General features: G+C 35.5%; 1 protein-coding gene across 1 annotated transcript; it reads left to right on the top strand.

The window, feature by feature from the left end:
- On the top strand, positions 1-21802 carry Sgf11 (SAGA associated factor 11kDa). Its single transcript, XM_089095340.1, has 2 exons — positions 1-127; positions 20284-21802. Exon 2 carries the CDS (start codon positions 20300-20302, stop codon positions 21113-21115), a length of 816 nt encoding a protein of 271 aa, XP_088951466.1. The 5' UTR covers positions 1-127; positions 20284-20299; the 3' UTR covers positions 21116-21802.
- The last annotated feature ends 5370 nt before the right edge of the window (positions 21803-27172 follow it).

The raw sequence follows: 27172 nt of genomic DNA, 5'->3' as shown, positions 1-27172 counted from the left end.
CCTACAAGTTTTTTAAGGAAACGCTAAAAATGTCATCTTTCTCTGTATTTTGACACGACGGCTCCGGAAAGCATAGCGGCCTTGCTGTGACAAGACAAGAGCAGAAAGAAATTCAAAAATAAAATACGTGAGGCTTTTGAAATTTAATTAGGCCCTATTGAATTGATGTCTAAGCTTGAACAAGTGGGATGAAAATTTTGGTAGAAATAAAAAATTAGATGAAGGTTAAAAATATGTGTTCTTATTTAAATGTTTGTTTTGAAAAGGCTATAGCCTTGTAATCCCAGCTGAGCAGCCCCCTGACCATCAGAGGGGGGGGGTACACTTGCTAGGGAAACGGTTATTACATCTAAGGAAAGAGCATAATAAAAGGCGTTTAGTAGTGTATTCACCTTGTATCTATGTCAGTAGGATAATAGATATGTGTAGGCTAGGATGTATTTTACCGTCCATTTAAAGGAAATCCTGAAGAATTTTGAAGTCTACTTAACTTGAAGGAAACCCTAAAGAATTCTCAGTAAAATTCTACTTTATCTACTTTTGGCTAACTTGGAAAGGGGTTAGGTTAGGAAAATGATACTTTCAGGGATGGGTCTATAGGCTAAAGTATGTCTTGGGAAGGTATTTTGAAGTACCTACCTCCACTCCTTCTCCTTCTAGAGGGCCCTGACCTTTGATGACCTTTAAAAATCCATGTTATAAAATTGAAGCCTTATAAAATAGATCTTCTGCTTAAATGAAGTACAAAAAAATTGTTTTCAATCCCAGTTTTTAGGGTTTTAAAGATATACAAATACATTTCCTATAGCATTATCTATTATATCTGCTTAAGCTTGCTTGTGGATTGAATGTGTATGCTTTTGCTTAAATTGCTTGCTTGTGCTTATTATGATTTTATTATAGGTACTTGGGTCTAAATTAAAGAATTCTACATGGTGTCAAAAGTCATGGATATAAGTTAACCATCAATCAACTGGAACACCAATGATCTTGCTTCTGAATGGACCAGGTTTGAGAGTCATGCAACACTGATGTGCAAAGGTCCTCTTGCTGAAAAGTCAGAGAAAGTGCTATGTGCCTACCTTCTCATATGGGTTGGTAATCAAGGGTGAGAGATATTCAGCACATTTGAGCTCACAGAAGCAGATAAAGACAAATTGAAGGTGTATATGAAAAAGTTTAGAGAGTATGCTGCCCCTAACAAAACCAAGTGTTCTCATGCTATGTCTTCCAAAAGCAAGACCAAAGAGTCACTGAAAATGTTGAGAAATGCATAACAGAACTAAAAATTCTAGTCAAACCATGTGGATATACTGATGAAAGTGAGATGGTGAGAGACAAAATAGTATGTGGAGTGACAAATCCAAGACTGCATGAGAAACTCTTGGGAATTGGTGACAGTCTCACACTTACCCAAGCTGTCACAATTTGTTGTGCACATGAGTCAACCCAAGCACAACTCAAAACATTTGAACAGAAAGAAATCAAGCAAGAAGTGGATGCCATTCCAAAAAAAAATACTTTATGCCTCATAAGAAAGCAGAGTGCTACTTTTGTGGTGGCACATACTCTCTCCAACACATATGCCCTTCTAAAGGGAAACATGCTCAAAATGCAAAAAGAGTAACCACTTTGCCAAAGTCTGCAGAAGCAAGGCAGTGAATGCTGTTGGCAATAGTGCAACAGAGAGCCCTAGTTTCACTATTGAAGTGCAAAATCAGGAAGGAACCAAGGTATTTCTATATGCAATTGGAAAAGACTCCAGCAGTGATGAAGTTTTTGCAGAAATATCTGTCAGTAGAGAGCTGAAGATCAAATTCAAGGTTGACTCTGGTGGTCAGGTCAACATAATCCCATCTCAATACTTAAGTAAACTGTCAGAAAAGCCAAAGCTAACCAAAGCAACTCAATGATTCACTAGCTACTGTGGCTCAGCCATACCCTACCTTGGGGTATGCAGCTGCAAAAATGGACCTATACAATTGCATGTATTATATGTAGTCAAATCAAATACCACACCCATAATTAGCCTCAATACAAGCAAATATCTGAATCTGATCAAGCTTGTTTTGAACATTGAATAATCTCCAGAAGCTGAAAATGTTAATGTGTTTAAGGGCTTAGGGAAAGTTGAAACAGAATGCAAGATACTTTTGAAGGACAATGCAACCCCAACTGTACACCCAGCTAGAAAAGTAGCATTAGCAGCAAAAGAGAAGCTAAAAAACAAACTAGACAGGTTGGAATCCCTTGACATCATTGAAAAGGTTAGTGAACCAATAGATTGGATAAATGCCATTTTGAGGAAAAGGATGGAACTGTCAGATTATGATCAACCCTGTGGACCTTAATAAGGCCATAAAACGTCCACACTACCCTATCCCAACCTTCAAGGATGCTGTTGCCAAGATAGATGGAGCAGTTGTGTTCAGAAAATTAGTTACTTGCTCAGGTTATTGGATACTACCACTCTCTAGTCTATCTTCTTACCTAATAACTTTCATCACAATATTTCGATGGTATAGGTGGAAGAGATATCCCTTTGGCCTTGTGTTGGTGCAAGATGAGTTCCAGAGGAAAATGGAAGAAGCATTTGAAGGGCTCAAAGGCATCAGAATACTTATGGAGGACATATTAGTTTACAGAAAATCCTGTAGAGAGCATGACAAAAGGCTTGCGTCAGTTCTCAACAGAGCAAAAGAAACCAGAATTCAATTTAACAAAGACAAATGTGAATTTGCAACAAAGATCAGGTCAAATACTTCAGACACATCATCAGTAAAGAGGGAATAAAGTCTGATCCTGAAAAAATAAAAGCAATAAAGGATATGCTGAATTCCAAGTCAAAAGAGGAGCTTCAGATGTTACTTGGAATGTTGAATTTTCTATCAAAATACATACCCAATCTATCTTCAAAGAACAAGCCATTGGGAGACCTGACAAGCCACAGAATTCAAGTGGGAAGCTGTCCACAAATCATTGATGGAAGAAATAAAAAGGTATATATCAGACAGCTTATCTTTTTTTGAACATGGTTGCAAAACACTGGACCTTAAGGTCAATGCATCAAAACATGGGCTGGGAGCTGAACTATCCTTGAAAGGTAAAATCTTTGGTTTTGCTTCAGGGGTACTAAGCAAGACAGAGCAGAACTATTCACAGATAAAGAAAGAGCTGTATGCCATTGTTTTTGGATGCAAATACATCCACTGCTACATCTATGGTTGCAAAGTCTTTGTTACAACTGACCATTGCCCACTAGAGACTATCCTGTCACACCCAGTCCATGATGCACCTGCCCGGCTCCAGCAAATGATGATACAGATTCAGCCCTATGACTTAGAAGCCCTTACAACTTAGCTCTATGTCTGATACAGCCCTGGAGCAGAAATACCAATGCCAGATGCACTATCATATCTTCACTTACCTGACACAGACACTCAATTACAGAACAACATTGAAGTTTATGTTCATGCAGTGATGAAATCCTTACCAATGAGTGACTCTAAACTTGAGGAAATCTGGCATGAGACACGCCAAGATGCCCTACTAGCAACACTTGCATCCCTTGTATGTAATGGCTGGCCTTCAAAACGTCAGTCATGCTTGATGGAGGTTTTGGCCTTGTGGAATATCCAGCACAAACTGAGCATCCACAATAGTCTGCTATTGAAAGGTCAGCAGATCATCATACCTCACACGCTGAGAACTAACATTCTACACCAACTCCACCAGGCTCACCTGGGAATAGACAAAACTAAAATGCACACAAGAATGATCATATACTGGCCAAAGATGAATGCAGATATAGAGTGGTTTGTCCAGAATTGCAAAATATGTTTGAAGTTTGTTGCCAATAACCAGAAGGAATTGCTAAGAAGCAGCCATATACCATCACTCCCATGCACCTTGGGATTGACCTATTCAAATGGAATAGAGTGTGCTACCTCATAATCAATGATTATTATAGCAGGTTTTTGAAGTTGAAAAACTGCCAAGCCAAACTTTGTCCACCATTATAGAAAAGATGAAAACCAGTTTTTCACGTTTTGGGATCCCCCAGCTCATATATTCTGACAATGGTCCACAACTGTTCTCCCAGGAATTCAAAGATTTTGCTCAGTCCTAGGCAATCAGCCTGAAAATATATAGCCCCAAATACCCAAGATCCAACAGGATTGTAGAAAAGTCTGTCCAAATCTGCAAGAAAATACTCACTACAGCAAAAAAAGCTAAAGCCAACCCTCATATTGCTCTTTTGAAATATAGGAATAGCCCACTTGATTGTATGCTTCACTGGCCCAGCTTCTAATGAGTTGTCAGCTCTAGTCAATCTTACCATCAACATACCAATGGTTAAAACCCAGAGTCATCCCAACAAAAGATTTCATGCAACACAGGTTGGTTTAACAGAATAGGCAGAAATGTTACTATGACAAATCAGCAAAGCCACTCCCAGAACTCTTGACAGGTGACAAAGTCTTTGTCCAGAAAATGGCAAATAGCTCTTGGATGAAAGCCAAAATCATTTCCCATCATGAAAATCCTAGATCCTAAGTAGTTGAAACTGCTGACGGATCTAGGCTGCAAAGAAACAGAACCCATATCTCTCGACGCCGTTTCCCTTCCCCTACATCACCGGGCAACCTGGCAACTCGACACGAAAACAAGGCGCCACTTTCGCCATACTCATCACCAAACGTCAGACCTGCCTCCCTATGCCACGCGGACCCCTGTGTACGTGTGGAAGTTATACCACTCCCTTCTGCGTCTGTGAACTTGCCCTGGACCTGTGGTGGCAGAGAGATTATGCCAATAACATGGCTTGATATATAGACCTTGTTAAGTGTGAAGAAGGGAGGTGTAGCATTATCTATTATATTTGCTTGTGCTTGCTTGTGTATGCTTTTGCTTATATTGCTTGCTTGTGCTTTTTATGATTTTATTATAGGTACTTGGGTCTAAATTTAACCACTGAATCAAAGAATTCTACATTTCCTAAATTTTGAAAAAAAATTGATATGGCTTAAAATTCTACTCAAATAACAGAAATTGCATTTTCAGAACTTAAGCCACAGAAAAAGAAACTGATAACTGAAAATTAAGATAAAATTTGTTTTGTCAAAATTTCAATAGGTCATGTAGGCAAACCTGTCATGTAGGCAAATCTCAGGATCCTCTAGAGAGAGAAGGAGTGGAGGTGGGTACTTCAAAATACCTTCCCAGGACATACTTTAGTCTGTAGACCCCTACCTGAAAGTTTCATTTTCCTAACCTAACCCCTTTCCAAGATAACCAGAAGTAGCTAAAGTAGAATCTTACCAAATATATTGTCCAATCAACCTAGAATTGCAGGCTATTGAGGAGGAAACAGGTCAAGAAAGTAATTCTTACATCAGAATATGCAGAGGAATTGAGGAATAATTAAGACATTTTGAAGCCACTTCCACTAGCCTATATTTTATCCCCTTCCCCTAATATGCAAATATATACCCCAAACAATCTAATTTCTATGTGTTTTTCTGTTTTGTCAGTATTGATTCAATTTCATTTTGAATATTTATTCAAAATTGTGCATTGGGGGGGGGGGGGGGGTAAAGTATAGTAGAGTCACCGTCAGAATGTGTTAACTAGCAATTTGTGTGCATATTATAAAGTAAGACTTGTTTTTTTAACATGCTTCATTCTCAATAGCCCAAATTCTAGGGTAACACCAGAAGTGGAAATAAATAAAAAAGTAGCATAAAACTATTATTAAATATAGGCTAATGGTAATAGGGTTACACCAACTAGGCTGTTTATTTATCTGTTAAGGGGTGACATTGAGGTACAATACAACTGGGAATGAAATAAGTATTTGCAATTTTTAAAAGCAGTTTTCAGGTTTTTTTTTTTTTTTTTTTTTTTTTTTTTTTTTTTAGTGTCTTCTTTAAATCGGCTGATGATCTTAACTAATTCCAAACAATAATGCAAACTCACAAAATCAGCGAAATTTTGTATGTAGCCTAGGGCTATATATGTATGTTGCAGACAAGTGCTTCATGGAAGTGAGAGGACCCTAAAGTATTTCTTTGTAGTTTGTGCTTTACTTTTGCCAAGAAACATATTGTTGTAGTTTTTCAGCCTTAACAAAAGCTTCTTCGTATATTTTATATGTTTGAATTCAGATGTAAATCCATTTATTTGCTCTCAAACACTGCCAATTTCATAATCTTCTTAGGCCCCAGATCCTGGTCTGATGTTAAATCATCAAAAACTATTGCAATCCTTATTCATTTCATTTTACTATTTCTTTTTCATCAAGGTTTTTACTGGTTTAGCCAAAAATGATTTCTCATTGTGTGAAAAATTTCTGTTACGGAGCTTTTTCCTCTGCATATAGCTAAAAATTGGTTACTTATGTCCTTGCCAATCTTATTATTAATAGTTTTTCTCCTTTTGTTGCTGCCCATAAAAAAAAAAATCATAACCCTTTCTTATCCAAGTGGACCTAACTGCAACAATAAGATTAGCAAAACTATCCGTGGATACACCACCTAGATGTACAAGACAGTCTTGTTTTAATCTAGATTCAAATGATAAGTTTGTGTTGGCTTAATTTTGTCCTGCAAATGTGACAATCACAAATCATCATCTGGCTCAACCATGAAACGAAGTTTGTGTTTTTGATATCAAAACTGGAAGCATTTTCTGCAAGAAAAACATTCTTATGCTAAGTTTAAGGGTAAAATTTAAACAGCTAATTAAAAATTTTGAAACAACTAGGGAAATTCAAATGTAGTTTCAAATCAGGAGAAAAAAAAACTAAAGAAGGCTAAAAACTTTACATTATATCTAATGACATCAAAGTTGTAGCTTCTCTTTTCTGCTTTCCTCTATTTTAATCATTTTGGCTCTGCTTCAATCATCTCCGTATTTATGGTTCAAGTTCCTTTCCATCATTTGGATGTCAAAAGATCAGCCTAATAACTCCCCTAGGAGGGATGACAAAGGGCCAATATAGAAAAAATTTATCCCCAATCCCTCCTCAGAAGGGTTTTTCTGATAAGAATCCAGATTACAATATGATTGAAATTTGAGAAATCACCCCAGTCCCAATCCAAATTGACTTAGCCAGCTTTCATAAGTTCAACATAAACTTAAGAAAAAGAGACTATCAGCCAGCCCTGTCATTCATGATAAAGCCATGCATAAAGGCAAGCCTATTGTTGCCTTTGTCTTAGTTTTGAAGGGGCAGATTCAACCCAAAAGACATTGTGGACATAAGAAATAATATTTTAGAGTACCTTAAATGCACTTTACTGCCATTATTTAAAAAATTGCAGTCTATAGAATTTTTATTATAAATTAAAGCAGGTATGAATAGGGTCCTGCAAATAAAATCCCTTGGAAGCTTCCTGGTCAAAGCTGAAAAGTGAAAATCGACATTCAAAATTTTGCAAACATTTAGTTTACAATGTACCCCTACAAATTCTTCCCCCCAAGGAGCTTAAGGAGAGCGTGATCAACAATAAATGTGAACTTATCTGTGTAATCACAGGCTGTATAAACCTGATGACTCTGGATCCACATCTAGTAAAGTGTTGAATTTATTATTGAAGCAGTTTCTCACCAATGTTCCTTTTTTGCCAAAATAAAGCATAGAAGTCTTAATATACAAAGTGTCTCAGCTTCAGTTGCATATCCTCTTATGGCAAAATTTAAACTATAAAATGCAACATCTACTCTAAAGCATATTCATCAACCATGTGAAATATACCCCCAAACATGCCAATTCTGGAGGGAATCATGAATATCTAGGGGAGAAAGTGTGTCCCAGGCTCTTGAAAAGTACAAGAATCCTCAAATTAGCTCAAGAAGAAAACCCACCTGTAATCTTTTGAGGCTAGGCAATATAGCAATGATTCTATACAAATCAACCCATCCAAAACATGTCCTCAGCTGTCACTCAAACTCCAAATGTTTTTTAAATTATAGGAAAACACGAAATGTAATAACAACTTTGCAAATTGCTATAAAATGACTTCTTCAGTCAGGTTTTTTCCCCGTTGTTCTTAAATACCATAAGAGGTTACTTCAAGAAACTATAGATCCCCTATTGGTTCAAGCAAGAGCACCAGCAGTTCTTCTCAAGCCATGCTGGTGTTCACTAAGAGAACCTCTTCAAAGTGACTATTCAGTCCCAAATCTAAGAAGCTTTCAATGAAGGATTCAATCAAGACTGGTCTAATGCAGAATGGAGGCATAACTGGGATACCAGATTATAACCTTGCCACATTTCCAGACAAATTTTCTACAGAAGGTCAACACCACCTTACTACTACTACTACTAACAACTCACCGCAACACCAAGCCGCCTGAGGCCAACACAGCTACGCACGCACCTCCTGCACCCCAATCAAATATGATCTTAGGTATTTAAGGTAACGTAATCCTTGGTATCCAAGTCAGGTCAGCAATCTTCAACCTAATTCATGCTCTAGGTCTTATAACAAACCTATTACTAGCCATAAACAAGCAACATAGCATCACCTAGGTGCTCCAAGGTTAAAAAACTAATCATAAATCCCACAAAACAGTCTTTAGAAGATCAACAATCTACCATCCTGTTCAGAAGAAAGAAACCATTTTAGCTAACACAATTTTCTGCCAGTAATTCTAGCACTAAAACTTTCAGTTATCAATGTGCAATCCTCAGTTGAAAATCTTAAAAGCTACTTAGCTTCAATGAATCCTCTATCCCAGTGCAAAATTCCACCAGAGCTTGGAATTAATATATGTTGAGACCTTGCTAAGTTGCGTTTCGCAGAGCACTGTGTCATAGCAGGAGTGGAAATTCTCAGAAGACGAAAAGTATCTGGCAACTTAAAAGTAATGTCTTACTCACATCAAATAGGTTATTTTTTGCTGGGAAGAAGTGGTTGTTCACATAATGTTTGAAAGTAGTAAATGCCAGAAATCATTTCAAAAAATCCTTCCACATGAACAGCTTTACTTTTGAACAGGCTTCACCCAAGTTTAAATTAGTCTGTAGGAGATTAAAGAGGTAATCTTGGCAGAATTTTAGTTTTCTAATAAATTTTCCAATTGCTTCTAAAAGAATCCAACATTTTACAAGTAAACTAAATGGATTGTATTAAACACCTGGATCATTGGAAACATGTTTTAGCGATTGCGAATAAGCCATTAGAACCAGGTGAACAAAAAACTAGAATCTTGACAGGTATTCCTAGTAAAAGTAGTGATAGTATCCTGTCAACTCATCCTACTGCAGGTGTTCTCTCCAACAAAGCCAGGTTTAAAGATTCACTTCTAAAACCTTTGTCTAAAATTTTTGAAGCCATTCATTTTGTGAATGCAAATTCAGCACTTGGGAGAGATGAAATCCATGTGCAGCGGATTTCCAACTTTCCCTACTTTGAGTGGATTCCCTACTTTGAAAAATGCTGTAAAATTTTTACAACTGACTCTGGCATGACTTTAAAATCTATTGTATATTCCATGTTAAAGTTAAATAGACTGAGATGAGATCCTCTTTTTTTGTATACCAATTTCAGTTCTCCTAAACCTTAAAAAAGTGTTCGCATTATCAATTCATATTGAGCTGAATGGCTTGTGGAAATTAATGGCCTAGCTTCTTCAGACAGGCTTTAAAAGGGTTATAGCTCTATGGATAAACTTGATAGGTAAGACTGTGATGTTAGAAATTCATTATCTAGCAAAGAAACCTATTAGCTGTGCTGTTTGAATTGTCAGATAATAAAAGAAAGACCAGAAATACATTTAAAAAAATTATCTATGTAAACAGGTATAGTTTTCCAGCAGCTTTTGAACTAGTCTGTAGGAGAGAAAAGGGGCAATCTTGGCAGAATTTCAGCTCTTAAATAAATTTGTCAACTGTCAAACAGTTTGTTAGTAAAACTCCAAAATTAAAAGAATTAGCCTTTTTTTTTGCTAATTCCAAATATATAAAATTCATTAAGTTTAATGTTACCCATCAAAAGCTACAAGCCTGAGAAAATTGACATGATTTTTCAAGAAGATGAGAAACACCCCCAAGAATCAAGGAACCTTAATGAAAATCACATCATTTGAATCAGTGTATTAGAGAACCCTTTCTATAGGTTTCAAGCCCCTATCTACAGAAATGTGTGATTTTATATATTTTGCCAGAAGAAAGATCACAGATACATGTTTATTTGTTTTTTTTCCATGAATGATCATATCAAACTAATGGTCCTTGGAGATCAGGATAGGGCACATTCAAACTGAAATTAAAAGTTCTAGTGCCCTTTTTGAGTGACCAAAGAGATTTGGGGTTCAACTAGCCCCCCTCCCATGCCCCCCCCTATTACATCGAATCAAGATTTGGAGATAGCCATTTTGTTCAGCATAGTTGAAAGGTCCAATAAATATGCCTTTGGGAATGACATGACCCCCCACAGCCCCTTTGCAAATGACTAAGTTATTGAATTTGCTCATTGTTTATACATAGTATTTATTACTGGGAAATATGTGGATTTTGTTTTTTTGAGGGGGGGGGACAGGTAATTTTCCACAGATGGGGAGGGATTTCCTGGCCTGATTAGAAAAAAGACCAGAAATCACATTAAAAAAAGTTTTATTAACTAGAAGTAAGGAGCTACATTAAAACTTAAAACAGACAGAAATTTTTCTATATATGACGGGGGTTGCCCTCTCCTCAATCCCTTCCTCTTTATGTTAAAGTTAGAATTTTTTGTCCCAGTGCTTTAAGAATGACTGTTAAAACACAAGGGTCATGGGAAAACTTTAGGGTAACAATTGGGGCATTGAGGAGGCAACTCCCTCATTTACAGAATAATTTCTACTTGTTTCTAGTTATGATGTTACTCCTTGCTTTCAGTTAAAACTTGTTTTTTTTTTAATCTAATGAAAAAAGAATCCATAATTTCATAAGTAAATCAAGTAATGTGATATAAGATGTGAAATAAGGCATAATAGTTGAGAATAAACCTTTAGAAATGATGAGCAAAAATCTAGTATCTTCAGAAAGATTTTTTAGTAAAAGTGATGATGCTATCCCATCAACTCAACTTGCTACATGTGTTCTTTCATCAAAGCCCAGGTTCCATTCACTTCTCAAACCATCCCTACCGCCTGAACCTCTTGAAGCCATCCATTGTGTAAATTTAAAGTCAACACCTGGGTAAGGTGAAATTCACTGTGCATAATTTTGGACTCAGTTTAGATTATAAATGGAAGAGATATGAACTGATTTCCCACTTAAACTTGAGTACAATTAAAAGAATTGCTCGATTCAAAAGACTGGAGCCATCAAAATGGATTTCTTCTCCAAGAGCTTTGCTTGACAATGTTGTTCATAGGTGTTTCTTTGACTTTTTTTCTCCAAGGTAGATTATTAAACCAATGGTTATAAAATATTGGTAGAGGGATTGGTCAAATCAACGACTATTTAGTCGAAATTTAGTGATAATAGATTTGTTCAGAACTGCAAAAAAATAAATCTGTACATAGCTTTCCAATTTCAGTATGGCCACCGTGTGGCCATACTGCCACACGATGCATATTCATCAATGAACATCTATGCAATCCATAAAAATTAAATAAATATTACATAGAATATGTATGCAGCTTGACTGAAGGTTACACAAAATTTTGCAGTTGCACACCTACTATTGGGGGAGTTTAGCTCATCTTTTTCATGGGGAACAGGTGCCTAAAACCTGAAGAGGCATATTTTAGGCCAAAATTTTGCAAGAGCTCATTCAGATCAATGTGGAAGTGGGAGTAAAGCACAAATGACACTTTACCCTTTTGACGCTTCAAGAGGCTTCATCTTCAGTCATATTTGAAATAATATTTTTAAATTTTACTCATTATTCATTATAATTTCTGTTTGTTTTAGGTTTGATCTAATTATTTGTAATAATTTTGAGCATTTAAGATTGACCGCTTACAAAAGTTAATTTCTGGTCCTTCTGGAGGTTTGTCATTACCCCTTAGTTTTCGTTGACAAACTCAGTTTTTCATGTTTAATTTCCGTTAGTTTTATAAACAATACATTTTATAATGTATAAATAGTGTTAATATGCGTAATGGTACTCAAAGTAGTAGCATTAACTAGTAGTCCCAACACAATTCATAGAGCTAAAATTCCACAAATACCTTGGTTAGTAAAGCCAGTAATAGTATTAATGGTAGTAGCTGAAGCTAGTAGTAGTAGTTGTAGTATTATGCAACTGCAGAGTTAGTATCAATAGTAATAGTAGTAAAATACCTTTAAATTGTAGCAATACTCATAATCAAAATCACAGTCAAAGTTGCAGTAGTAGCTGCAACACTTGTCACCATTTTCCTTGCGGCAGGAGCACTGGTTTTAGGATAAGAAAATATTATTTCCAAAAGGCTATCACAAGCTCTAATAGAGACCAATTCGCTTCTTTTTTCAATTGAAACAAAACAAAAAACAAAACCGAAACCACAAAAACAATAGATAAATGTTAAAAATTAATGAGAGCAAGTGAGGTACATAAAAATGGTCACTAAGAAAATAAAAAAGACTAATAAAATGTAACTTATAAAAATAATTTATCGAAAAATTAGTAAAGTAAACATTACAAAATTGATGGCCAAAAAATTGAAATGGGGTGCAGATAGATACATAATACTATATTGATATATGACTATCTAAAGCTGCGAGAAAAAAAAATGATAGTCTATTTCCAAATTCAAGTCAAACAGTGTCAAGACAGAAACACAATCATAATGCAGGCCAAAGATGTAATTATAAAAGAAATAATTGATAACTTGGAAAAAGTCTGCCAAAAACCAAAATAAAGAGTATTATTCAAAGCTTGAAAAATAAAACTGAACATAGGACTGAAAATGCATCACGAAGCAGCGAAAGAGGAAAGAAAATGTCAACATAAAAAGCAGCAATAATTATTCTGGCAATATAGGAACCAATAAAGAGACAAAGAAGCCCCATTTGGTCCAGGATAAATATATGAAATTATCTGAGTGTTCCATGATAAAGGAGATGAAGCTCTTTTGGAACCTGTCGGTAATAGGAAAGATTGGTGAGTAAGTTGGAACTGCTGAGGAGGCTAAGCGAGCGAAAAGGAGTTTGCGGTTGCTTGTTTAACAATATTTGAAAAAATGTATGTTCCACTCAAGATTATTAGATATTGTGACACCAAGGAGTTAGACTTGTTTCAATGGTATTTTGGGTGGGATAGTATCTAGGAAAAGGAAGGTAGATTTCAGGGAGTGTATAGTCATGATAATTCATGACTATACGATATTTGACATATGACATATGATATTTCATCAATTTTAACCCACAGTCATGGGTTAACATTTCGAGGGGATCACTTTTAATATTTTGGTGACATAATTCAAGCATAAAATAGTTATTCACATATCTCCATCTTTTAGGAAACTCACAATTTCCTTAACCCTTACTAGGAATAAAGGCGGTCCCAATAAAGTTTCTTGACAAATTACACAGTGAATAGAGAGGGGGTCAGAGAAAATATTTTTTTTCTATTTTACCACTTCCAATCTATTTGAGAGGGACAATATTACAATATTTGCTAAGAGAAAGTCAAGTTTGAACTTTTCAGTAATAAGTAAATTTCCATAGAATCTAGTTGAGGTCAATTAAGTCAAAAGCTTTTTGCAAATCAACCAAGACAAGGTTCAGCCAGATGTTTGGTTTTTCTAGGCTACTTAAAATATCATGTACCAAGTACACAAGGTAAAGGGTTGTGGAGGTTTTGCTTAAATTAACAAATTGCTGGACGTCAATGCGTGGAGTAATTTTAGCTTTGAGCCAGTTACAAAGGAAACTTTTATAAAGTTTTGGTAAAAATTGGAGTCAATAAAAAATAACGTCGTACTTTGGCAAAATTTAAATTACTAGATTTCTTTGGGGCAGTTGCTATAAAACCATGTTTCCAGCAACTCGGAAATTTGCCAGATCTTGTGATTCGGTTGAAAATATTTGCTAAAGGTACAGAGTTTATCTGATAAGGCTTTAATTAAATCAATTGGGATGTCCGGAGACAAGTGGTTGATTTTCTAAGCTTTTGGATTTTATTTATAACATCGGGAGAAGAAAATAGGCAAGTAGATATTAGGAGAAATATAGTTGGATCTGGGCCAGTGAAAAGGGGGAGACTTAGTATAATTGAAGCAAGATACAGTTCAAATTGTTGGTAATCTTATTAGGAGGTTCAGGGAGATGAAAATTAATTTCAGAAGGGTTTTCTTTTCTGCATATGTCTTTAATTTTCCTCTGGAATTGCTTGGGGCTAATAGTATATTGATCTTTAATTTTGGTTTTATAATACCGAAAAGCTGGTTTCCCATCATTTTTTTCTTGAGGAACTTTCTTAGATTATTAGCCTCTGCAAAACAGCCTTGCTTCAAAAGATTTATCTTTTTTCTTATTGTTTTTTAAAAGCTTCATTAGCATAAGTTTTACCATTAGAGCGCTTTCTATTTTTTTCCAAAAAATGCGATTCATAACTGCTCCTTAGTAGATCTTGTTGGGATAAAACCTTAGGGTCAGCATGAATTGTTTAATACACTGAGTACCAATTTTCAGTGATAATTAAAGAGCCAAAACTGTAGTCCCGAGTTGGCTAGAGATCTATAAATGACTCAGCAATTGTAAAAGATTGTTTAATTTTAGCAACAGGAGATAAAATTTGGCTAAAATCGTAACTGCCCCCAAGAGGGGGTAGAATAGAGAATTGCTTGTAAAAATTTAATAGATCATTACATATTAAATTCTAAGTAGTGCTGCCTTTGGTTTTCGGGACCTTTGTAATGTGTTTTAAGTTAAAAGTGTTAAAGGCAAAGTCGAGTTTTAACTCGTTTGCGATGGCAGCACTGGAATTTAATTCTGCCGATAATAAATTTTCTCGGCAATTCCGTGACTAGGTGAATTTTTAGAGACAGCACATGGCAATTAGGTTAAAAGAACACGGTAAGACTTTAGGTTGAATACACAATCACATTGTTTCATCAAAGGGAGCTAAACGTGAGATCGAGATTTTTCTCGATCTCGATTTTTCGAGATCGAGAACTATTCTAATTATGAATCGAATGAACGATCGAATGAGATCGAGATTTTTATCTCGATTTTTCGAGATCAAAGGGAGCGAAACGTGAGATCGTGAGATCGAGCTAAACGTGAATAGGGAGTTTCAAGCCCGCGCTTTGGTAATTGCGATTATATTTAATAGGGGACTCCATTTCATTAAGTTTTTCAAAATTAGGATGTTCAGTGTTTTCAAATGCAAAAATTCACCCAAAAGTTTAGGCAATTTAAAACGGCTTATCTTAATCACAGTTGGGGTCAATATGTCTAGTGAGATTGATAGCGGGACAAGATGGAGGTGGTCAGAACAGGGTATTGGGGGAGCACTTTCATCATTTTTGGGATACGGTAACGGCTAGAGTCAATTTGAGGAGTATAACTGTTTTGGGAGACTAGATCAGGCCTTAGAAGAAAAGGAGATATTGAGAAACTTTTCGGATTAAATTATCCTCTGGACAAAAGATACCTGATGATATTTCTGTCCAAAGAAGACAGAGGATGCCAAAGGGGGGGGGGTTTGTGGGTGATAGGTTTCATTGTAGGGAACAGGGAAGAATTAGTCACATCAGTTATTGGATAACTGAAGTAAGTAAAATCTCCCAAATCTTGGTCAAGTAAAAAGGAATATAAATGGACAGACACTAGCGGAAATTGTAATCAACAATAACTAAGCAGCAGTCCGTACAAGCTGGCAGTTTGTTGGTAGCGAGGGAATAGTCAGAGTTGCAAAGGAAATATATCTGGGAGGAATGTGGTTAAAAAGAGTAGGGGAAGGGTCTGAGCGGCGCAAAAAAAATGATAGGGGTTTGATTGTTTTTTGAATCGTGCCCCTGTAATTTATAAAGGAATTTGTTTTTGTAAGACCACTGAACTAAATGAGGGGGGGGGGTAATTTGAAGAATTTCACTGGCGCAAGGATGGGTGTTTATTCTGGTGGAAGGTTTCCGCTGCAGGGGTAAAATGAAAAAGATACGGATGAAAGAGAATTTTTACTTAGATTTTTGCCCAAATCAGGCGAAAGAGGAATATTGGTAGGTTGAAAGTTTCTTGAGGACCTCTTACGCGTACTAAACTGTAATTTAACGTGAGTTTTAGTGCAGCCAAATCATCTATCAGAATATTCTTTAAATGCATCAACATAAGGATATTTACAAGAAGGATTGGTACAATGTCTAAAATTTTTATAATGTTCAAACATGAGAATATTTACAGTTATTTAACTTACAATTGCTGTCAAAAATTTGAAACACACGCCCGATGAATAATCATTGGCGTCATTTCTAATAATGTTCTGAACGTCAGAATTAATTACCACATTATATTTTTTAGCAGAGGTGATATTGTCTAGATTTACAACTAGGTCGACACGATTAGATTGCGTAATATTTTCAACTTGGCTTTTCAGTAAAACATTATTGTTTTCATGGTCGGTCGATATCATGGAACAGTTTTTGGCTTCATTTTGTCAGGGATTTTGGGATGGATAATGCGGTTCAGATAATGGCTTTAAAAATTGTACTGCGTCGAAAATAGCTTGCTGATAGCGTTGTTTTTGGTCTCAATTAAGTCTTAAGCTTATCACTTTTCAGGCGATCATACAAGTCACACAAAATGTCATAGACAAATTCAAGGTTATGTATGCGTTGATAGTAATTCATAATGGTAGTAATGTCTGTAACAGTAGTATTAGTAGGATAAGTAGTAACAGCAGCAGTCCCAGTTTTGATAGGAGAATTACCACAATTAGGAGCAGTCGTTAGATGTCAATAGTAGTTGTTAGCTATGGTATGAGTTATGCATTTATGCCCGATGGTATGAGTTACCAAAATCTAGGGGGAGGGGGTTATCTGGCAGGATTCGATTGTACCGGTCTAAACCCTTACCATCTCTTGAAATTTAACATAACAGGTAAATGCCCACAAAATCGTGGCGGTCCTGGCCTCTCTCGTGCCTGGGGCAAAATCATGATTATCCCCCCCTGTCTCTCAAAATTTTCAGGCCAAATTAAAAAAAAATTTTCATTCATTAACAATATTTTCCATTTATTTAAATCAGACTTTTCTTACTTTAGTCTCTGCCAAATAATTAATTATCTCGTCCCAATTGATTGATTCTAATTCTTCGCGTTCTATGCTCATTAATGCTAAATCATTTAGTCGCTTCTGGCCCATAGTCGATCTGACCTTTCTTACTAATTGACGTAAGTGCTGATCCCCCACCCTGGCACCAAAGAAGTGACGACAGCTGTGAAAAAGTTGAAAAATGGGCGTGCATCTGGAGTCAATTGGATAACGCAGAGATGCTGAAGACATCCCTTCGAGCCTGCATAACTGTTTGGACTGCTCTACTAATGGTCGACTGGAATAATAAAACAGTCCCAAAAGATTACACTAGGAGCATACCGGTAAAATTTTTCAAGAAGAACGATGTGCTAAACTGTTACAACTGCAGGGGCATCAACTTAACGTCTGTGTCTAGTGAAATACAAAGCATAAGAGCAGCTTTAAACTCACCTCAGAGAAGAGCAACACAGCTTTCGACTTGCTATCTCTTGCTCTGATCTTATTTTGATCCTTAGACTAATTATGGGGGTCCAGGGAAATGTCACAAAAAATATATACATGAATCATTGATTTCACTGATTTGGAAAGGAATTCGATTCTGTTTATCGAAGGACTTTATGAAAGATTTGAACAATCACGGAGTACCTGATAAACCAGTTAAAGTGATAATCGGACTATGAAGATAGTGCTGAAAATTCGAGTAATATGAATAAGATAAATGGACAATATATACAAGGACAGAAAGAGAAAGTACCGTATTTTTTCCTAGTGCTCTGCATGGAATTTTTCGTATTTCCTCAGTAGACCAATGTGTTTTCGTATTTAATTTCCTTTGGTCAGCCTTTTGAAATGATAATTGGCCGTTCCAACCATCCTTATAAATAAAGGGCTTAAAACGAACAGCAATTGTTATGTATATGAGGGGGGTTGCTCCTCCTCAACACCTCGCTCTTTACGCTAATGTTTTTTAGTACTTTTAAAAAAAGCTTCTTATTGTTCTAATTAAACGAACCTTGTGTTTCAGGAGTCGTTCTTAAAGAATTGGGAAAAAATTCGAATTTAACGTAAAGGGCAAGGTGTTGAGGAGGAGTTAACCTCCCTCATATATGTAATAGTTTCTGTTTGTTTTAAGTTTTAATGTTTCTCCTTGCTTTCAGTTGAAAAAACTTGTTTTTTTCATTCAATTTCTGATCGTTTTTCTAAATAGCGCCAGGAAATCTGGCTCCACCTCCATGGAAAAACTCCTCCTCCCCTCGGATATATCCTCTAGACAGTTCAATCTTGGTGAAAATTTACCTTGGACAATTGCCCTTAATATCACATATACTAATCAGACAGTAAGGAGAAAATAAGACATTATAAGGATTTTGTATAGGAATTCTGGAAAATCTCCCAGTATAAAATTTCCACTGAAAAAATCTCCCCCTGGAAAGTTCCCTCCCCATGGAAAATTCTCCCCGTGGAAAATCTCCCCAGCAGAAATCCCCCTCCCTCCCCAAAATGTATGCATAATTCCCTATAATAAATACTATATGTAAACAATGGGCGAATTTTATAACTTAAAGACCTTTTCCTAAAGGCAGTGGGGGGGGGGGGTCATGAATGCTCTAAAGGCATAGATATTTGGCCTTTCAACTATACTGAACAAAATAGCTATCTCAAAATTTTGATCGGACGATTTTGAGAAAAAAGGGGTGTGGGAGGGCCTAGTTACCCTCCGATCTTTTTGGTAACTTGAAAAGGGCACTGAAACTTTTAATTTCCTTTCGAATGAGCCCTTTCCCGATCTTCTAGGTCCCCTGGGTCGATACGATCACCCCTAGGGAAAAAAAGCAAACAAATACACATCCGCGATCTTTCTTCTGGCAAAAAATACAAAGTTCCACGTTTTTGGATATAGGAGCTTGAAACTTCTACAGTAAAGTTACCTGATGCGCTGAATCTGATGGTGTCATTTTCATTGAGATTCTATGAGTTTGAGGGAGCGTTTCCCCCTTTTTTGAAAATCAGGCAAAGTTTCTTAGACCTGTAGCCTTTCATGGGTAAGACTAAACTTAATGAAACTTATATATTTGAAATCAGCAACATAAGCTGATTCTTCTGATATATCTATTGCTATCAGTTTTTTAGAGTTTCGGTTATTATTGGTCTGGGTCGCTCCTTACTTATAGTTCGTTACCACGAACTGTTTGATAGTAGAAAACGATACATTTTGTGATGTGGAAAGGGATCTTAAGGAGATATGGGTATCTATGTATTTTTTTAATTTCAGAGTATGCACAATGTAAGGTGACAGTTATTTTGAAGCCATACAATTATGCAAACAATACATACATACATACAAAAACACAAACATGCATACAATTCCATACTAGGCTACATGTTTGTATAATACATACAAACATGTAGGCATACAATTTGTTTGGGGAATTCCCCTCCCCCCTGAGATTTATCAAAATGAACTGGTTTGTCTTAAATCGAAAATTGAACTTTTTGAAGGAAATAGGACACAAATCCGATCCTATTTGCATATATGCCATATGTGCTGTATTTTCTAATTTTTGGGCTCACTAAAGCCTTAAATTTTATATTTTAGATATCCGTTACTGTTGTTCTCCTTCCGTTGTCCCAATAGTTCCTAACAATGGTTGGACTTTTTCTTTACTGTGGAGTGCGGGAAATAAAATTGCTCCCAACAATTCATGTAAATATAATGTTTGCTATGAAGTCCAAAAATTGAAACCTCAAGAACTGAGATACCTTTTGAAGCTTCATGACGAGTATAAGAAATAAACAGAAAATAAAAATGTTTTCCATGATTATTTTGGTCAAATAAATATTCTTTTTGCTTCTAATTTTTTAGTCTAGCTCGGAAATTCCACCAGTAACTTTCCCAACATTGTTTTATTATGAAATTTGTCTTAGAAATTCACGGAAAGTCGCCTTTAGCATTTTTGTGTAGGTTTGTGGAAAGACGTTTCTTGATATAACAGCTTTTACCTGCAAATTTTTTTACAACTAAGGAAATACGCTGGATAGTGATTAACTATCCTTAAGTAGGGTATTGTTTCTAAACTATATGACGGTGTAATAATTTCTTTTTTTTAGGTTTTAACCTACAAGTATGCTGTCCGATGGAGTATCTGTTGACTGGGCTTCTGCTTGGATTCTTGGCGAACTTATGGATGAAGTAACTTTTGGTGTGGCTTTAGAGATACACAGAGCCCATAAAATTGGCATTGCTCAGCTTGAATATGGAGAAACTGATGAAACGGACAGCGCAGTTGTTGACCAGCCTGGGCTTGATGTTTTTGGGCAATCTTTGCCTCTAAAAAAAATTTCAGAGATAAATTGTCCAAATTGTGAAAGAAACCTGGCTGCAGCAAGGTTTGCTCCACATTTAGAAAAATGCATGGGAATGGGCAGAAATAGTTCTAGATTAGCGTCTCGACGAATAGCTTCATCAACGAAAATGGAACTTGCTATCTCAGATGATGATATGGACGATGACGAATGGATTTCAGATAAAAAGAAAAAGAGAAAGGAAAAAGTGAATAGCCCACGACGACCGAAAAAGTCTAAGAACTCTAGTGACCTGTCATACTCAGTTGAAGATGGTAGCTGGGAACAGTTGCCTGTAAACGAACGGAAAAATGTACTTAATGCAATTTGTGGGGTAGTGTCAGAGCATACAGGCAGGCTATGTACGAAATCTTTAAGGTGTCCCCAGCATTCAGATGACCAGAGGAAAGAAGTAAGACAAACCATGGGCGTTGAAGATGTTGACTCAATCAAAGAGATTGATGTTGACACTTGGGAGCAAGAAGACCCGATCTCCTTTTTTATTGGAACTGAGCCTCCTTCTCCTGCAGAGTCAACATCAACAACTGCTTCGACTGGATCTGGGTCCTCAAAAAGATATAAAACCAAAAAGAAGTGAAGTCCGTTTAACTCAGAACTGTCTTTCGAAGCTTTCTTAATTCTTTGATAAAATACTTGAACAAGCTTCTTATGAATTGTATTAATACCACACTATCAAGAACGTTTCATTTCATTGAAGTTCAAAGTAAATATAAGCAACTAGAGCGAATATTTATTTACGAACTTGCAAAAATATGCTGTTGGTGAAAATTTAAATTCCTCACATATCTTCTGGTGTTTTGAAAAAAAGATAGCTTTGAAGAGATCCCTGTAGTCTCACTGTGTCATATTCTGAAAAAAGTCCAGCACCCCTCCAGCAAATCAGGGGAATTCCATCTAGATAGCTTGAATATTTCTAAAAACTTATCATAATATCGATTTTTTGCACATTTTCTTAGTCCCCTTCCCTCCTCAATGAGTCCCTGTGAAGTAGGACTTGAGTCCTTGGAATAAAATAAGACCTTTACTAGAATTTCAAGTAAAAATTGCGTCATTTGAAAGAGTGGGGGTTCATGTTTGCTGGGATATATGTGTAATAAAACGGACACGTATCGATTAAGAAACTTCTTGTGAAATATTTGTGCAACCAATGTTTAAATGTGCTATATTTCAGTTGCTTTCATAATTGTAATTTTTGTGATTTATAGCGAATGTTTCTTCTCCAGGAATAATAAAGTAATTCAAAACTAATTAGAAATTAGCTTTAGAAACTACCTTGTAAGATGTACTCATGTATGTATAACAAGGACGAGTTTACTAAGTCATAGCGGCCGAATTGACTAGGTCTGTTCTTGTAGTTACTAAGAAATAAAAGGAGGCTACACAATGTAGAAGTAGTGACGTTACAAAATAAAAGTGTGAAAAACTCTCATCTAGATTCCATATACATCAAGAAATAATCACATAGACAAAGAATTCAGGGTTTCACCCTTGTCATAGGCTAAATTTTAAGCGTTCCCATTGAATCATAGTTTTCTGTAAACTATATTACTATTAGCTATAATTTAGTTACAACTGCTTTACCTTTACTTAGAGTCTTCATAAGATTTAGTAAATTATATAGGCTAGGTATGCTATAATGCGTTTTTTTCAATTTTTAAGTTTGATGTTAAGTTTCATTGGATTTTGACGTGTATATTTTTTTTTAGTATGAAATCTCTTTAAAAGGAATTTAATTTAAAAATTTTCACGAAACATTAAGTACATAAAACAAACTCTAGGATTTTCAGGAAAACTGACTCCTGAAAAACACCCCCCCTCTCTTTCTCTCTTCCTTTCTTCTCCTCTTTTTCACAACGTTAACAGTTTACTGAATATCTTGTGTAAATTTTAGGAAGTTTCCGGACCTATTAAACCACAAAAAATTTAAGCATGTCCTGAAACAATCTAAACCTTTCTTTTCTGAAATCTAACGCTTACAAATTTTGGAATACAAAAATATAAGGTCTTTCTTAGGTTTCAAGTTCACAGTTAAATTACAGCTCCACCATGTTCCAGTGGTGCTAATTCACTTTTTTTTATGTATTTTCTGGTATCTAAGGGGGGAAATTCGTTGTTTTCAAATTTTCAAAGAAAAACCGAAAAAACACTTTTAATGGAATATGCCTACAAAAAGGTGTTTTCCAAATTTTGCAGGCATAAAAAAAATCTAGGGCCCCTCAATTGACGCCATTTTCAAAATCCACTATGAAAATGGTACTCATGATTCTGTCTGCACAAAATATACGTCAGAATTAATTTTTATGGGCTTGATGGACATTTGTGTGTTATTCTCACCCTATATTTAGTTTTAATACATAGTATTTTCCATAGAAAGGATCATTTTCAAGAAAAAACAGACAGAATGAAGAATAGATAGGTGATACTAAACTTGTTGTAAATTTAAGTTGAAAGGATAATTATGTCACAGAGAAGAAAGGAGGTGGAATTAAAAAGAAGGATCAGAGGTAGGTGATATTTATGCATATATTCTATCATACATTTTAGGAAAAATGATTGGGCAGTGTTCTGTTAATGTTCAGTGGTATCTATGGTGTTCATTGAATTGAACTGGATTTTTTTCAGAAAAATGCTTATTGCATGGAAGAAAAAAAATACTTACCTACTGTTTATAGAGTAAACGTCTACACACATTCTTCCTACGTGCTTTGCGTAGTGGAGGTCCTGGCCTCTGCTGTGCCTGGAGGAAAATCTTGATTAGCCCCCCCTGACTCCAACAAAATTTTCAGGCAAAATTTAAAAAAAAAATTTCATTTGTTAACAAAATGATTTTCAATCTTCTAATCTGTCACAATTATTCCAATGGTAGTTTGCAGGTTTTCAAAAAATGAATTTATATAAGAATATAACTGCTACTACTACTACTACTACTAACAACTCACTGCAGCACCAAGCCGCCTGAGGCCAACACTGCTACGCCCGCTCCTCCTCCATCCTAATCTATTGAAAGCCTCCCTTTTTACACCCTCCCAGGAAGTTCCCATTTCCTTTAAGTCTTTCTTTATGATGTCGTATAAGAAGATTAAATTATCTATATTATTTTTGTGACTGTTCCAAAAGTAAACGATTTCTAGCCAGGTTCGAAACAAACCTTTTTTTGCGTAAATTTGTCTTTTATTTATTATACTTTTTTAGTTTGTCCAGAAAAACCTTTCTTGCGATTTCAATTATCACATATAACCATTTTCTTTGGTTTAAGGGGGGGGGGGGGGGGGGTCAGAGGTAAGTCGAAAGACATTATTTGTATCTAGCTCAGCAGAATACCATTCTGGCAGAAATGGTATTAAGCCGAAGGTTTAGCAGGAATTTTCCACAAAACCTTGGGAACGGCTTTTGGGTTCGAGTTCAAATTTTCTGGTAGTTTTGAGAAAAGGAAGGGAAAGGGAAGACCAGGGAAATTCAAAGTAAGTGCCGGGGGTAGGTGTTTAGAACTTGATGTTTTTTTTTCTTTCCAAGACAGACGAATTAACGGTTTCACCCTATATGCTACCATGAGACGTATAATTTCTGCAGGGCTTAAAATGGTCCAAAGCTACTTTTCGCATGCTAAATGGAACCTTATCCTTTTCTTGTCCCTGGCCCAATATCTAAAGAATTCCTGGGCATGTTCATTCTATATATTATCCGGGTTGCAGTGGTAGCTAACAACCTAGTAAAAGACGATCACGTCCCTTAGTAAAACTACAATAACCCATAACTCTTAAAAATACTGTTAGATCAAAACAAAAAGTACACTATTAGAACCACCTTGTCCGAAACCCCTATATAAGAAACTTACTGTCCATTGGCTTGAACAACAAGGAAAATATTTTGGTTTGAAAATCAAGAAAAGTGGCTGCAACCGTATATTCTGCATATACGGCATCTTTTTTTTTACTCAGATAACCGAGCACAGGAACATCGCAGAGAGCTATTTAATGGCTCTTTTTAAACGAAATTGCCACAGCTAGTGCCTTTTATAATTTTTTTTTATATAATCAATTTTTTAGAAAAAACTGCATTTTTCCATAACACTGTAGTAGCTTGTGTTATTATAACATTAGGAATTTGTCACATCTATGCACTTTTGTAATTAAAAAAAAGAACATTTACATAATTACATCTAGGATCGATATAGTTGATTATAAATGGACATTTTGTTATTATGGTATAGCTATAGCTTCAATCTATCAAAAGACGAACTGTCGCCCATAGTAACCAAAAGTTGAAAACAATCGTAATCTGATTATACGTATTAAAGAGCTAACTATAGCCCATAGTAAGTGATTATAGAAATTATCGGTATAGTTAATTATAAATTGGAATTATGTAAGTTTCATTGGTATCATGGCTGTAGAAATAGCTGGAAACTAGTAAAGAACTAACCATGGCACATGTTAGACTTACTCAGCTACCTGATTCTCTGTGGTTCGTCTCTTACAATTCCAAACAAGAAAAAGCCAAAGGTTTTGCCTGATTTTAATTTTCTTCGACAAAAAATTTCTCGTAATCCGGGTTGTTATATTGAAGATCCGGGTTGCAGCGGTAGCTAGCAACCTAGTAAGAGACGATCACGTCCAATGTTAAAAAATATAAAACCCCCCAACTCCTAAAAAAAGAGTCAGATCAAAACAAAAAGTACACATTTAGAACCGCCTTATCCGAATCCTCTATAAAGGAAACTTACCGCCCTTTGGCTTGAATAACAAAGAAAATATATTGGCTTGAAAATCAAGAAAATTGACTTTTACCACGTTATTCTCCACAAACGGGATATTTTTTTCTTTCCGCTTGATTATTCTCCTCAGCTAGCTGGGCACTGGAAAATCATAGAGAGCTGTATAATAGCTCATTTTAAAGCAAATTGCAACATCTAGTGCCTTTTGTAATTAAAAATAAAATACTTTTTAAAGTAGAATCAATTTTGTCAAAAAAAATACATTTTTGATGTATTTTCATGCTGCAGTCTTTTCAAAGATATTTGAATTTTGAAGCAATCAAACAGTTCATGGTAATGAACTCTATAGTAATAATAGCTACTTGTCTCAATAGTAACCGAAACTCCTGGAACCAAAATTTTCTTTTTTGGCTTAATCGCTAAAATTATTATGTAAACTGCAAAAATATTTATGATGCCTAATCAGTAATAGTAAGTTCTTAATTTAAACAACAAAAATACATGAAAATTTTATAATTTTTTTACTTTTTGTCTCCTGGAAGAAAAATTTTTTTCATCTCAGTTCAAAGTTATTATTGTATCCTGGAACCAAACTTTTTTTGGTTTGTAACCCGTAAAGTACGTATCTCCATATTATTGTCTTATAATTGCAATTATTTTAGTTTTCAGTCCAGAATCGCTAAACTTATTATGTAAACTGCAAAAATATTTATGGTGTCTAACCAATAATACTAATTTTGTAATTCAAACAAGATAAATACCTGAAAATTTAAAAATTAGTTTTGTTTTATGCTAGGTTTTAGATACTCGACACGGGGTATTGTGTACTTAATAATTTTAAACCTTGAAAAAATATGGTGTCACTTGAAAGGAAAAAAAGAAAGAATAACCAAAAAAAATATCAAAATAGAGCAATCCAAATTTCAACTAATAGAAAACTTTACTACACAAAAAATAAAGCTAACATCGTGAAATATCAGAAAAGTTTATTTAAAAGAGATAAAAATGCCACCGAACGCAATAAAGCTCGAGAACGCGTAAGGTTTGCTACTAAGATGTCTTGTGATCCAGGATTTAAGAAAATGAAATATGACAGAGGAAAACAGAGGTATGTTACGGATCAGGGGTATCGAGAAGGGAAAATTGAGACAGCCAAACAAAAGAGCAAGGAACGGTATGATAACGATATAGATTACCGAAACAAACATAAGAAAAAAGCTGCTACCAGGATAATTGGTAGATACTGGGGTGACAAAAGCTATAATGAAAAAATTAAATTCTCTGCGAGGTTGTACCGAAGAACGCATAAGGACAAAGGGAACAATTACATTCCGAAATACAAGAAGATGGCAAAAATGCAGGCTGATCTTTGTAAATTGAGAAACATTTTACGCATGTTTTATCGGGATCACGAAAAGTATTCAAAATTACAGATTAAAATTCTCTTTGAAAGAGCGGATGCTGCTGAAAAGTCGGCTAGAAATTCTTTGGCAAAGCTTCATAGCAATATCCAAAAGAAATTTTGTCAGTTTAACGAAAAGCTTCCAAGGTATGGATTGGCAACTGCGGAACAGTTTATAGATGCAATGGAAAATGTTCGACAACACAGTGAATATACGGAGGCGTACTTCTTAGAAAATTCGTATATTAATTTTGGAAAGAGCAATTGCAGTTTATGTAGCAGCAATAAAAATATATATACAAGCATACCTATCAACAGCGAAGGAAAAGCAATGTTTTTCAATTATGGTGAAAACGAGCCTGTTAGGGTTATTAGTAAATGTGTTTGTAAGACTAATGATTTAGAACAAATTCCTGGAACACCGACTCAAGAAAAAAGCATTTCTAACTGTGTTTTAAACAGTACAATAAAGAACGACCTCTTGCCTATACTAAATTATATAGGCCACTTAACTATAG

The sequence above is a fragment of the Artemia sp. Qi Xiang Cuo genome, chromosome 10 (assembly GCF_049724085.1).
Source record: "Artemia sp. Qi Xiang Cuo chromosome 10, ASM4972408v1, whole genome shotgun sequence".
NCBI classification, from domain to species: domain Eukaryota; kingdom Metazoa; phylum Arthropoda; class Branchiopoda; order Anostraca; family Artemiidae; genus Artemia; species Artemia sp. Qi Xiang Cuo.
This window is presented reverse-complemented; position numbering and strand designations above follow the sequence as displayed.